The following is a 13,704-nucleotide window of genomic DNA, read 5'->3' as shown; positions in this document are numbered from 1 at the left end:
AAGACCCCTTCAGGATCTCTAGAGGATCGTGCCTAGAGAGATGCATAACTCTATACCTTTTCGAGCTTTTTGGTACTTGTTGCCAAAGGGGGAGAAATTGTATAGATCATTAGGCTTCGAGAGAGAGTGTGTCTCACTTTTGCTCTTTGGTTTTATTGAGTTTTTTGCTACTTTGTTCGTTTGATCCGTGCTGCTTGATCGTTTGATGCTCGTGAGATACTATGTTTGGTTGTGTGGTTGATCATACTTTGCTTAATATGTGCTTAATGCTTATCCCCACAATTATTTGTGTATGATCATTCACTTATGTCTATGGTGATGCATGCATGTTATTTCATTCATATCATTTTGTGCACTCCACCAAGATGTATGTGACATGGAAAAGTGACCCATGATCCTAATCGATTGTGCATTTGCATTCACAAGCAAAATTTTAATACTGCACAAATTTAGGGGGAGCTCTTGCTTATCACATACCTCTCAAAGCGATGATGTACTTCATTCATTTAATCATTTGTCGAAGCTTTGATCTATATGGTGTCATCAATTAACAAAAAGGGGAGATTGAAAGTGCAACTAATCCCCGAGTTGTTTTGGTAATTCATAACAACATATAGCTCATTTAACTAATATCCATTCCAGATAAATATTTCAGGATGTTCAATGATTGGCATGGCATGGACTAGAGATGTGGAACCCTCAAAATGCTAAGGACAAAGATTGGCAAAAGCTCAAGACTCTTCATTTCTATTTAAGTGATCCAAGATCACATTGAGTCCATATGAAAGCCAATACTATTAAAATGGGATGAGCTGTTGCTTAATGGTCTACTTGCTCAAAGTGCTTAGTGATATTGCTCGAAACCCCTCAGCCACATTCTCCATCCAAATATGTCCAAACCCTAATTCCAAGCTCGGCCCCACCGATTCTTTCTACGGAGCCACCAAGTTCATTTAACATAGCCACTGCCAGAAACCCTAATGATTCGGTCACACCGGTACAGATCTCGGTCCCACCGATATGGCCTTGCTAGCGCTCTGTGATCTATTGCATTCACTTTGGTCCCACCGAGTTTATGCAATCGGTCTCACCGAGTTGGCTTGAAAGACCCTCCGTTGCTTATTGCTTCACTTCGGTCCCACCGAGTTGATGCAATCGGCACCACCGAGATGATGTTTTCCCTAAGCCCTAGCACATCGGTCCCACCGAGATTCCTAACGTTCATATTTTTGAACAAATCAGTGCCACCGAGTTTCCTAATCGGTGCCACCGAGATGAGTCAAAAGTGTGTAACGGTTGGATTTTGTGTGGAGCCTATATATACCCCTCCACCGCTTCTTCCTCATCGAGGAGAGCCATCAGAACGTGCCTACACTTCCACCATTCATTTTTTGAGACAGAACCACCTACTCATGTGTTGAGATCAAGAGATTCCATTCCAACCTTTTGAACCTTGATATCTAGCCTTCCCCAAGTTGTTTTCCGCTCAAATCCTTCTTCCACCATAGCCAAATATGTGAGAGAGAGTTGAGTGTTGGGGAGACTATCATTTGAAGCACAAGAGCAAGGAGTTCATCATCTACACACCATCTATTACCTTTTGGAGAGTTGTGTCTCCTAGATTGGTTAGGTGTCGCTTGGGAGCCTCCTCGTGTTGTGGAGTTGAACCAAGAAGTTTGTAAGGGCAAGGAGATCGCCTACTTTGTGAAGATCTACCCGAGTGAGGCAAGTCCTTCATGGGTGATCGCCATGGTGGGATAGACAAAGTTGCTTCTACGTGGACCCTTCCTGGGTGGAGCCCTCCGTGGACTCGCGCAGCTGTTAACCTCCGTGGGTTGAAGTGTCCATCAACGTGGACGTATGATAGCACCACCTATCGGAACCATGCCAAAAATCTTCATGTCACCATTGTGTTTGCCTTCTCCAAACCCTTCCCTTTACCTTCATATGCAATGTTTTACATTCCACTTCTATACTCTTAGAATTCCATGTGTAGGTTGATTGCTTGGTTTGTGCTACTTGCTAAAATCTGCCCACAACTAAAATTGGGAAAATGATAGATTTTTATTTGGTCAAGTAGTCTAATCATCCCCCTCTAGACATACTTTCAATCCTGCAAGTGGTATCAGAGCTTTGGTCTCCATTAGCCTTGATTTCCATAGCTTTGGTGATCATAGCCTTGGTTTCACAACCTAGGAGAGTATGGCGTCTAGCGAGTGTAACTATCACTGTAGAGGTCCTTATTTTGATGGTACAAATTTTGCTAGTTGGAAGCATAAGATGAAAAATGCATATTCTTGGTCATAACTCCACCGTTTGGGCTGTTCTGCGTGTTGGCTTGCAAGGTGAATTCTTTGAAGATGGTAGAGAACCGGATTGTGAAGCAACCACAGAAGAATTGAAGATGTTGCAATACAATGCTCAAGCTTGCGATATTCTCTTCAATGGATTGTGCCCCAAAGAATTCAACAAAATTAGCCGTCTTGAGAATGCAAAGGAAATTTGGGATACTTTGGTTGATATGCACGAAGGTACCGAGTCTGTCAAGCAATCCAAGTAGGATGTGCTTCAAAGTCAACTTGACATGTACTATAGTGTCGGGGGAAATCGACACCTATGGAATCACTCGGATCCCTTCTACGGTTGGCGGTCGCGGGTTGTGCAAAGAGCGGGTCTGACAGGAAGCACACGGATCGCTTACCCAGGTTCGGGCCGCGGAGATGCGTAATACCCTAGTCCTGCTTTGGTGGATGTATTTGAGTGTTCTTGTGTTCTTGAGCTAGCTACGGGGTGCAACTTGCCCAAAAGATTCGAATCCTTCTCCTGGTCGCCTCGGGCCTCCTTTTATAGGGAAAATGGGTTGCCACAGTGGCACACATGAGGGGGAAAGGTGTACAGTGGATGAGTCTATCCTCTGGCACCGCCGGACAAACGCATTTAATGCGCTGCCGACATGCCCCTCTCACTTTATCGGGAACGGCAAGGAAGCACGTCCCAGCTGTCGCCGCCTCGCTTGGCTTCGACACGCGTCCGAGCTGATGAGGCGTCATGGCGCCATGTTGGCTGGCTGCTGGGTTGGCGCGGTGGTGGAGCCTTCACGAAGACCTGCATGCCACCACACAGGTGCTTGCTGAGTCGGTCGTGGAGGCCGCCCGTCGCCACGCAGGTGCCTGCTCAGCTGGTTGAGCTAGCAGCTGCATGGGGATGGTGGTGGAGCCTTGGCAGACGCGGGCCTGGCCGTGGCCCCGTAGGTGTCTTCGGCAAGGGCCTTGCCGGGGCCCCGACAAGGGTCTTGCCGTAGCATCGTGGTCTTCCCCGGAAAGCGTCTTGCCGGGGGTCTCGTGGATTTCCTTGGCTAGGATCCCGCCTAGGATCGTCGTCTTCTGGTCCTCCTCTGATCTTGTGTGGGTATGATCTTGACGAAGATCTGCATGCCACCACGGAGGCGCCTCCCGAGCCTTGGTTCCAATGTAGTTGGTTGGTGGTGTTGGAACCCGCGGGCTCAAGGGTGGCCTGCTCTACTGGCATCGGGCAAGTTGCCCCAGCAAGGCTCTTGTCGAGGCCGCGGAGGCTGCCTCGACAAGGGTCTTGCCGGGGGAGTCCACCTCGCCCTCTTGCTCTTTTGTGTTCTCTGGTCTTGGCGTTGCCTCTGGTCGTCTTGTGCCTTCGGCTTCCCTCCTCTGCCCTGCTTAGTGTGGCCATGGGCGCGGCTCGGACTGTCCGTGCACAAGTAAAGGGGTGAAAAAGGAGTGCCCCTACTTTTGTACACCGACATATAGGCTTGCTCTCATCACAAATGAGATTACTGGCTTAGGAAGTGAAGAGATGACCAGCAAATTCATCATCAAGAAGATCCTTAGAGCCTTGGCTGGAAAATATGATACCGTGTGCACATTGATCCAAATGATGCCCAATTACAAAGATCTCAAGCCCACGAAAGTCATTGGTAGAATTGTTGCTCATGAGATGTCACTCAAGGATAAGGAAGAGCTTCACAATAAGTCAAGTGATGCTTACAAAGCTTCAAGTGATGCCCCTACAACATCAAGTGAGAATCAAGTCTCCAATGAATAATTTAGCTTAATGGTGAAGAACTTCAACAAATTCTATAACAGTAGAAGCAAAGAGAGAAGCTCCAAGTCAAGGTCCTACAATGACAAAAGATCTTCTAGTCATGATCGTAATTGCTACAATTGTGGAAGACCCGGACGCTATTCCAATGAGTGTATGGCTCCCTACAAGAAAACAGAAGACTCACCAAAAAGGAGAAGTACAAGAGATGAATCACCTCCAAGAGAGAGAAGGAGTAGAGATGATCGTTATGAATGAAGACCCTCTCGTAGAAGCAAGGATTCGGAAAGGAAGGATAAGTCAAGGAGTCAGAAAGGAAGGACAAGTCATCAAAGAGCTACACAAGACTAAGACATCAAGCTCACGTTAGTGAATGGGTGTCCGGTTCCGACTCCGACAACTACTTACTAGTAATCTTGTGAAGTTGAATCTAGTTCAATGTTTTGATATTGTGTTGTGGTGTAATTATGTAGTGGTGTTGTGCGAACGTTGACTGCACACCACTTTACCTTTAAGGGCCTAGGGAAGAGCATTGTGTGATTAGTTTGTTCATGGATGGGTGGCTAGAGTGACATATATTACCGTACCCTAAGTTTATAAACCATTGCATGAGGGGTGTTGGAACCATATAATTTATTGCTATGGCTAGATGTTATCTTAACCCAAATTATAAGTATCTGACGTCATGTATGAGTACATAGCAAACCGAGCATTTTCAATGGCAAGTCTTGGGACGCAAGGATGGCAAGTTATTTGAGACACGACAATTTTCTATCAAAAATAAACTGAAGCACGAAGTTGCCATGCTTGCCAACTAAAGTTGACATACTCGCGTCACTAAAGCTGCCATTGAAAACATTTGATTTTCCATGTGCTCGTATCTTGTTGGCACCGCCTTCTCACGGCACCGCTTCTTCTTCCTCTCGGTTACCTCACACAACTCTCTTCTCACTTTTCTCTCAACACAAATAACACTCTCATGAACACATACGACCAGGACACACACACACACACACATCTATCCAAGGAAGAAATCCTAATAGCTTTGCCAAGAGTCCTTTCTCCTTGGTCGCGTGAGAGGCTACATCTTTTCTTTACCCTCACAACCTCTTTCATTATCAATGCAACAACTATATATACACGCAACTCAGCAACTAGCTGATCCGCCACTTAGGCCACTTACCACATGAAGTGCTCCACTACTCAACTAACTAACCCACACATTGATGATCCACAAGTATAGGGGATCGCAACATTCTTCGAGGGCATTATTTCATCCAAGTTTATTGATTCGATACAAGGGGAGTCAAAGAGTATTTATAAGCCTTAGTAGTTGAGTTGTCAATCCAACCACACCTGAGAAGTTATTTCCTTGCAATAAGATATTAGTAGCACAGTAATATGATAGTTTTGATAGCAGTGGTAACAATAGCAATTGTAATAGTAACGGTAGCAGTAGCAGTTTTGTAGTAATTAGAACAATAGCAACAGTAGTGATTCAAGAAAGACAATATTATGAGAAAGCATATGCATGGAGTAGCGATGGATATTTGGATGGCATTCATCATATAAAGTCACAACCTAGAGCTTCTTGCGACCTTGCTGTATCTCACAACGTCGTCGGCATCTTGTCGTGCTCGTCGCATCGCACGGCAGTCCGACATCTTGCCTCCTTTGTGCACACAACCGAAGCTTCATTGGCCTACATACACTTTCCTATACCATCTAAACTACATGAAAAATCAAACTAAACATGGTGATACAAAATAACAAGATTAGGGCTAACATACCTGACGTTCGGGCGTTATCAGATTCCAACTTAATACTCTTGTATTTGCGGATGGTTGCGTAAGAGGTGTAATCCTAAGTGAGTTGTTTGTACAAGTAAGAACAACACCTTATCATAGGTTCCACCACACAACAAACTATCAAAACAATAAAATGTAAGTCAATGAATCTTGATGAAAGTAACTTGGTGTAACTCCTATGTGTCCTCGAGAATGCTTTGATCCCTATAAGTAAAACAACTGGCTTGTCCTTAGCATATTTAAGGAATGAGCCACTTGCTGCACCATTGCATTTTTGTTACTATTTACTTTCTTGCAATTGCTCTTGCTTTCAAATGAACAATCAAACACTCTTTCTACTTTCTCAATGAACTCTTGCTAATTTTCATCAACCAATTCCTTCTACTCCTTGTTGGGCCCGACACTCTCATTTATCGTAAAGGCTATGATAGATCCCCTACACTTGTGGGTCATCACCCGTCCCCGTGTTCAAATCCTGCTGTCGCCAACAATCCTCACCTCCCTAGTGCACGAATCAGTGCTAGGCGTGGAGTTTTACCAAACAAGAGATGTTCCTGAGCAACCACTCCGCTCGACTGATCTAAACCCGAATAATTGTTGCCACCAGCACCGACTAATCACTCTACATGGATGCAACAAGAGGGTGGGATTTGACCGACCAGACAAAGAGAATCACCAAATCAAAAACGTCGCCAAGGAACTTGAGCTCTGGATACTAATTTGCGAGGACCCAGATATGACCGAGGGGAATTTGGGACAAGAAATTGACTAATCAAGGGAACGAGCTAGAGTTTAAGGCTAGATCGAGAGGGCCATCCTATATTACTATAGCTATAAGGTATCGAGTTCCAGCCATTAGGCAATGGGCAATTCAATATGCTCCACACAAGCCATAACCCTACTTAAATAGGTAGCTCATTACTCACTACAATGATGAAGGTATAAACATGCATAACTATTGTATACCGGTAAAAGGGATCTGACGGCTTAGTGACGAGACCGGAAGAGGATCCTTGTGAGTCGTTGGATCAGATTGGGGCGATATTGCAAGAAGTGCTACACCTAACTGAAGAAAACATACAACTTCAAGTTTAGGTTCTCACCCTCCACACGTGATCTAGAGGTGACGAGAGTATCCGTCCCTCTCTCGTTGGCGCCCATCGCCGGTTCGTCCCTTCCCAGGTGACCCTATGAGCCAAGGAGGTGTGGCAGGCCTCGGTCCCTCGCGGGCTGGAGGGTTCCCATATTTTCCTTACGTAGTCTTCGTGTCATGGTCGGGGTGGCAAGGTGGCGGCCTCCTCGAGTAAGAATGATGTCCTTTGCGCCATTTTGTGCTCCGGTGATGTGCCCTAGCATCGGCAGAGGGTGCATGCGGGTATTTTTCTAGCGGATTTGCTTGGGTCCGGTTAGTGTTGGTCTACAACGAATCTGTATGATCATTTTGATCTGTGTTTTTCTTCATCAACGATATTTTGTTGCTCTTGTGCATTGGCCCTTTAGGGTCTAAGCACGACTACTTCTCGAGTGTCAACGACTAGCTAATTGTCCGTGCGTTGCAACGGGGCATACACATTCTAGTTGTTCAATACCAATTGTGTAAATCTTACACCCATCATATTATAGATTTTGTAAGATTTTATTTGAGTATGAGTTGGAAAGATAAGGAAAGTTTTGATTTGATTTGATTTGGTAATGTTTGATTTGATTTAGTTAAGGTTTTGGTAAGACTTGATTTGAATGCATGACATGGGGGAGAAGGAGTTGGACATGCGAACGTACAATCACACAGATGAGGGAGGGACGATGATGACGACGCGCCCTCGACTCGCTCGAGTGCTTGTCTCCACAAACTCGACCGTGATTTTTGATACTTCTAGGGATCTTTGTGCTTTATTGATCGGGGACTATTTTCATAAAAATAAAGCGTGGTCCATAATTTTCTGGATATTCTCAATATTTTGATAGGGTTATTCTCGAACTATTGTGCTTGGAGGTATATTTTTATGTCCTCGGTGAAGTTTTTCTTCTTGTAGTGAAAGTTTTTTACTCGGACTTCACTTGCTTCTTGTATTTTTCATGTCCACAATTTGTATACACATGCCATTGGGATCGAGGCAGTCCATTTTCCAAACTTGAGAACAGTAACCGGAAAAGCTCAAAATGAGCATGAACAAACGTCATGTTGCATTTTCAGTGTCCTCAATGATTGAGAATTTGAGATGGCAAATGCCCCAAAGAATTACCAACAGAATTGGCGCATGCCTGTATGTATTGGATCTTAGCTGATCTATCAAAAGAATAAACTGAAAACTGGATACAGAATGAGCATGAACTGAAAACTGAATATCACACAGAATGAGCATGAACTGAAAACTGAATACACAGAATGAGCATGAACAATGAGAGCATTGAATTATTCAGTACAACTTGAGATATGTTGCACTAACTGAACCAGCAATAACATCGATGTACCACCATGTCCTCAGAATAACTGGAACCAGCAATAACAAATCAAAGCCAAAAAAAGCATAAAAGATAGCATGTCCAAACCAAAAAAATGTGTTGGTGTCAGGGAGCGACAACCACACTACTGTATCCCATCAACGTAAACACCCCAAACCCATCCCCATCAACTCATGCAGGCCTGCTTACTCCTCCTCGTCATCATCGTCGTGGAACCGGAGATGCTTCCCCTCCGGCACCGGCAGGCCCCTCAGCAGCGCGCCGTGCTCCGCCGCCGCGTTCTCCACCTCCTTCCTCTCCACGATCTCGTCGTCGCTGTTGTAGACGAACCGGGTGTGCCTGCCCTCGAATGGCGGCAGCCCAACCTTCTTCTTCTCCTCCTCCTCGAACACCGACATCTTGCTCATCCCCTCGCACAGATCATCAAAGCACTCGCTATCATCATCGTCGTCTTCCCAGTCCTCATCCTCGGTGTAGTACTCTCCTTCCGGCTCCTCCTCGGTATTGTACTCTTCTTCCAGCTCTCCCACGGTGTCAACACCGATCTCCTCCTCTTCCTTCTCCTCAGAGCTGACATTGACCTGGATGGACCAAACCGACGAGCTGTCGTCGTCAGCTGATCTGTCGCTGCTGCTCACGTGGAATGCCAGGGATGATCCATCCGTGGACTGGTCCGATTTCCCTGGGGAGTCGTCGAACACCAGCGCGCGGTTGGGCGGGGGATCAGCAATTGCCTGCACAAAAACAGCAGTGGCAACACAGCTCAAGCCCAGATGCAACAATAAAGCTGACGGCACAAATAAGAGGCATCGACATTCACAGCACACCAGATGCTGCAAATTGTGCAGATTACTAGCGCAGCAAGAGTCTGCATCAAAATGAGAATTTTTACGGTGCATCATACTACCGAATTTAAGGGATAGTATTAAGTTGATCCAACGGCTGATATTGTTCGCCTCAAACATTGGTTTGAGGATAGCTTGGTAATTTTCTAATCTTTGTCTCTGCTTAGACTCTCGCCGGCACGTGATCTGTTTAGGGCCTCCGATCGATCAATCGAGCAGGGAAACAGAATTAATCGGTTGCCGCTGTACGCCCTCTTCTCCGGCCTCCGTGACAGTCCCAAGTTAGGCTGCGGCACGTGACAAGCACAGGCAGGCCCGTTCATCCTGTTGTGCCGCCGCCGAAGGTAGACGAAGCGGACGGCGACACCAGCCGCTGCTCCCCGTCTCCATCAACACCAACAAATTAGATACTTGGAATTCGGGACTGGAGCTTGCCATGTTGTAGCATTACGAACACTACTCACACAACAACACTGCGTACCAATTTAGCTCGTGATGCCTGGGCGTCAATTCTAAATCCAACCTTAAGCAAGCTAGCACCTTCACAACTGTGAACTAATTATGAGAAATGGAAGCGGCACTAACTAGCACCATGTTCTCCCCCTCTGCAATGGCGACCAGCTCGGCAGCGCGACCAAAGGAGAGCAACGTGTTCTCCTACTCCCTCCCGTCCAGACCCGTGCCCACCGCAGCCCACCCACCGTGTCATCCCCAGCCTGCTGCGGCCCCACACCACCCTGCCAACGGCACGAATGGCAGCACCGGCAGCCTTCCTCTAGCCGCCCCTCGGGGTGTGGACATCCAGCAGAAGCAGCTGCGGGATCTACACTAATGAACTGCCAAAAGTGCCCCTGGCATCTGAATATACTACCTGAATTATGGCGTAGTATTGCTATATCTGGACCGTTGAACCACAAAAATAAATGGCTTAAAATATTTTGATGTACCGTAAAAGGTCTCATCAAAATTTATCAAGTAGTGTACCAATAAACATCTTTGGTCTGCCTATCGTTAAGGGTATCATGTACCAGGCTATGCTACTCACAAATAGTACTACTGTAAAACACAAGGGATCAGGCTATGCAAACACATGGTTAATTTTACAGAATTGATATATCATGCGCAGCTCAACAAGTGATGATCAATACAATGCAAGGTTTGATCTTCGAGTTGTTGCACGGAGATAACTAAACATAAGAAGCAAAACAGAAATTGACAAAATCGATCTTTGAGTTGTTCACGGAGTTAAGACGGAGATCGGTACCTGCAGCTTAGGAATCAGTTCCTCCTGCTCGAGGACGCAGGGCAGCACGGTCCGGCCATCAGGCAGCGCGGACTCCCCACGGGCGGCGGAATCGGCCCAGAGCTGCGGCGTGTTGAACGGGGTGGGGGCGAGGAGCTGCGCCGGCGACCTGGTGACGCCGAGCAGCGCGTGGATGCGGACCGGCCTGATGACGGCGGCGGCAGCGCCCTCCTCGTCGACCTTCTGCAGGAGCGTCTTGACCTGGCCGCGCAGCAGCGCCTCGCCAGAGCCGGGCGTGCAGCGGGGCCTGGGGCGGTTCTTGGCGCCAGCGGTGGCGGCCTGTGGGGTCCTGTCGGCGGCGTGGACGAGGCCGCCAGCGGCGAGGCCGACGATGGGGGAGTCGTTGGTGATGTCGTGCAGCGCGGCGCGCGGAGCGTCTCCTCCCTTGGCGGCGGCCTTCTTGGATCTGCTGCAGGTCACATCCGCGGCGGCACTCTTCTCTGCAGGGGGAGAATCGAATCCAAGAACTGCGGTCAGCACAGGGATTTCCGAGTAGAAGTATCACGACGGGATCCATAAGCGATCTGGTAGGGAGCGAGGGAATTGCGGTCGATCGTGGGGGGGGGGGGGGGGGGGGGGGGGGGGGGAGGAACTCACGGGCGGATGCGGCGGCGAGCGAGCGGGTGATCCTCCTGGTGGATAGCGGCGTCTCCATCGCTGGCTGGTTCTTGCGCGCGGAGACGACGAGATGGGGGCGCGCTTCACGTCGCTGAGGCTGAGAGACGCGAGGAGAGGAGGGAAGGCGGCGGCGATGGCAGCAATCGAGGGTGGGGGAGGAGAGAGATGGGAGGCGGCTTTAAAGGATTTGAACGACGCTCGGAGTCGGGGTTGGACTTGGAGGAGAGTACAACGGTAATATGACCGTTGTCTCACGCGTCCGGAGAGAACGAGCCGTTGGTTTTGCCGTTGAGGAAGTCGCACGCGCGCTACGTGGGCCTGTAACCTACTACTACAGGCCCAGCTCGCTTGTGGGAGCGAGTACGTTCCGTCTACGGACGGATGTGCCTTGTTCGGTACGTACGGGCCACGCTGGACATATGGTCCCACATATCTTCTTACTCGCTCTTGAGTGTAGTCGGTGCATCCAAGGCTGTTTGCACACAGACATGTCATTGTGTATACCCCGACATCGAGCGCGATACGCAAGACACGTCACCAAATGAGCCTTGTCGGGAGTGCGATGCGCAAGACACGCCGGTGAGGTCATTTGAGGACCCGAAGCCCCACACATCTGGAAAGGACCTTGTCAGGACACGTGGCGGCTATGAGTTGCTCTAGGTCGATCTGATCGCCTCTAGGACCTTGAGGTTCGCTGCTGTCGAACACGGAAACGAGAAAAAAAATAGGGTAAAGAAGAAAAAATAAAGGTAAAATGTGATAGATCTATTGATTCATTGTGTGTTGTTTAATAGGTCATCGCCTCTCATCTATATACGAGACAGATGAACTTTCCGTATAATAAAAATATGTGGATTACTATCCAAAACATCAAATATACCCTAACACGGACGCATAGGTCTGAAGGATTCCGGTTGCCAAATGTACCAGATAGCTCCCTTGCGTCGGTCCCTTGCGCCGGCCATGGAGATCTCGTACGATCTTGGACCAAAATGACTCCAACAACAAACTTGTCCTTCTCGACGAGACAAAAAAAAACCTCATGCTCAACACTTCTCCATCCGAGGACATCTTAAGGTGTATTTGCGTGAGTAAAAAAGTATATTTTTTCCCATATCTAGTTTTTCGCGCACATCTTTAAAATGCTTCTGTTGTGTCCGGAGGGTGCCCGGAGATTCCCCATAGGCTCTGGACCAGCCTGGAGTGTTCAGGCACTTTCAGTGCAATCCACAGTTTTGGTTGAAACTTTTGCATAGAGCCTCATATTAAGATGATTCAAAAGCAAAATTGCTCGCATCAACGAGATGAAGAATTTTTATTTTAGTTACTTTTCCATTTGAGGTCATCTTAATTCCAGTTTTAGCCATGGATTTTTTGTGTCTCAATAGAGGCTCCTCTCCAACTCTTTTCGAGTGGCGTCATCAGCCAGAGTGGGGATTGGAGAGGAAGTCGGGCCGCCACTATGTACAATTTGTGTGGAACTAGGCATCCAATCATAGTTGCCTTAAGTACATTTGGCTTGTTGTCATACTAGAATTGTGACATGGCGCTCATGAGCTGCCCTTGTTGTCCCCTGCCCCTTCGCCCACTTGTCCTCCATTGTGGATGATGGCCGCTAGGGAGCGATCCGATGATGACTCCTGTAATAAGCTCGATGGATGGTCCCATGATTTAGAGGGATATCCCCTCTTCTTCCTCTCCCCTCACGGCCACCATGGTGGCGGAGATAGTGAAAGAGTGACGCCGAGCTCCAGATCCATGCTATTGGGTTGTGACGACTTAACATTGCCGATGAGGGATGGGTTACATTGCCCACTGATGTCCCCAATGGGCAACGATGGTCGACTATCGTCCGTGAAGACTTCACCCTATTGCCGAAGTGCAGTTTTTCGGAGAAATGTCGCTCCTCTTATTCCTCCTAGCCTAGATGTCGATAAGGAGGCACTCTCCCTCCTCCAACTACAGGCGGAGTGGTGGTCATGGATATAATCCTGACAATACTATGGGGGTAGGAATGTAGAGGCAATCGTATCTACTGAACGTGTAGATGAAGAGGTTGAGGGAGATGGTCTTCGAAGACTCGTCGTCATACAAAGAGGAGGAAGACGACGATGACTTTGACACTGTTTTAGGCATGATCTTCAATGATGATGTTCGGCAGCCTAGGAGAGGATCACAGTTTGGTTGCATACACATCAACCTGATAGAGTGGAGGGTCATGCCAATATCTTGAGAGACCACTTTGACCCAAAGCCAACCTATCTGGAGAAGTACTTCCGCCGGTGCTTTTGGATGCACACAAGTCATTTTCTGGCCATTGCAAAGGCCGTTGAGAGATACGATGACTGGTTCAAGCTTCGGGGAAATGCATGCGGAGAGATAAGTGCAAGCCCTTTGATGAAGTGCATTAAGGCTGTTTGAGTCTTGGCATATGAGTGTTCAGCCGATGCAATTGATGCATATGTCTGCATTGGTGATGACACAATTGTGTAGGTTGTTCGAAGGTTCACTAAAGCAGGGATCGTTGTCTTTGGCCCGGAGTACTTGAGAGCACCAACCAAGGAAGGCACCCAGAGGCTGATGACCGAGAGTGGAG

At 47.8% G+C, this 13,704-nt stretch overlaps 1 protein-coding gene across 1 annotated transcript; it reads right to left on the bottom strand.

Moving 5' to 3' along the window:
• Positions 1–8,266: 8,266 nt before the first annotated feature.
• On the bottom strand, positions 8,267–11,299 carry LOC109784660 (uncharacterized). Its single transcript, XM_045234760.1, has 3 exons — positions 11,088–11,299; positions 10,452–10,930; positions 8,267–9,076 (listed from the first exon to the last, which is right to left on the bottom strand). Exons 1-3 carry the CDS (start codon positions 11,143–11,145, stop codon positions 8,528–8,530), a joined length of 1,086 nt encoding a protein of 361 aa, XP_045090695.1. The 5' UTR covers positions 11,146–11,299; the 3' UTR covers positions 8,267–8,527.
• Positions 11,300–13,704: the final 2,405 nt, after the last annotated feature.

The sequence above is a fragment of the Aegilops tauschii genome, chromosome 1 (genome assembly GCF_002575655.3).
Source record: "Aegilops tauschii subsp. strangulata cultivar AL8/78 chromosome 1, Aet v6.0, whole genome shotgun sequence".
In the NCBI taxonomy this organism is placed as follows: domain Eukaryota; kingdom Viridiplantae; phylum Streptophyta; class Magnoliopsida; order Poales; family Poaceae; genus Aegilops; species Aegilops tauschii.
This window is presented reverse-complemented; position numbering and strand designations above follow the sequence as displayed.

Bases quoted from the DNA above. Each gene is read 5' to 3' on its own strand.
- LOC109784660 (XM_045234760.1), bottom strand. From the start codon at position 11,145: ATGGAGACGCCGCTATCCACCAGGAGGATCACCCGCTCGCTCGCCGCC. The intron at 10,931-11,087 runs GTGAGTTCCTCC...CTCCCCCTGCAG, and splicing joins GCTCGCCGCCGCATCCGCCC to AGAAGAGTGCCGCCGCGGAT. The intron at 9,077-10,451 runs GTACCGATCTCC...GTTTTTGTGCAG, and splicing joins AACTGATTCCTAAGCTGCAG to GCAATTGCTGATCCCCCGCC.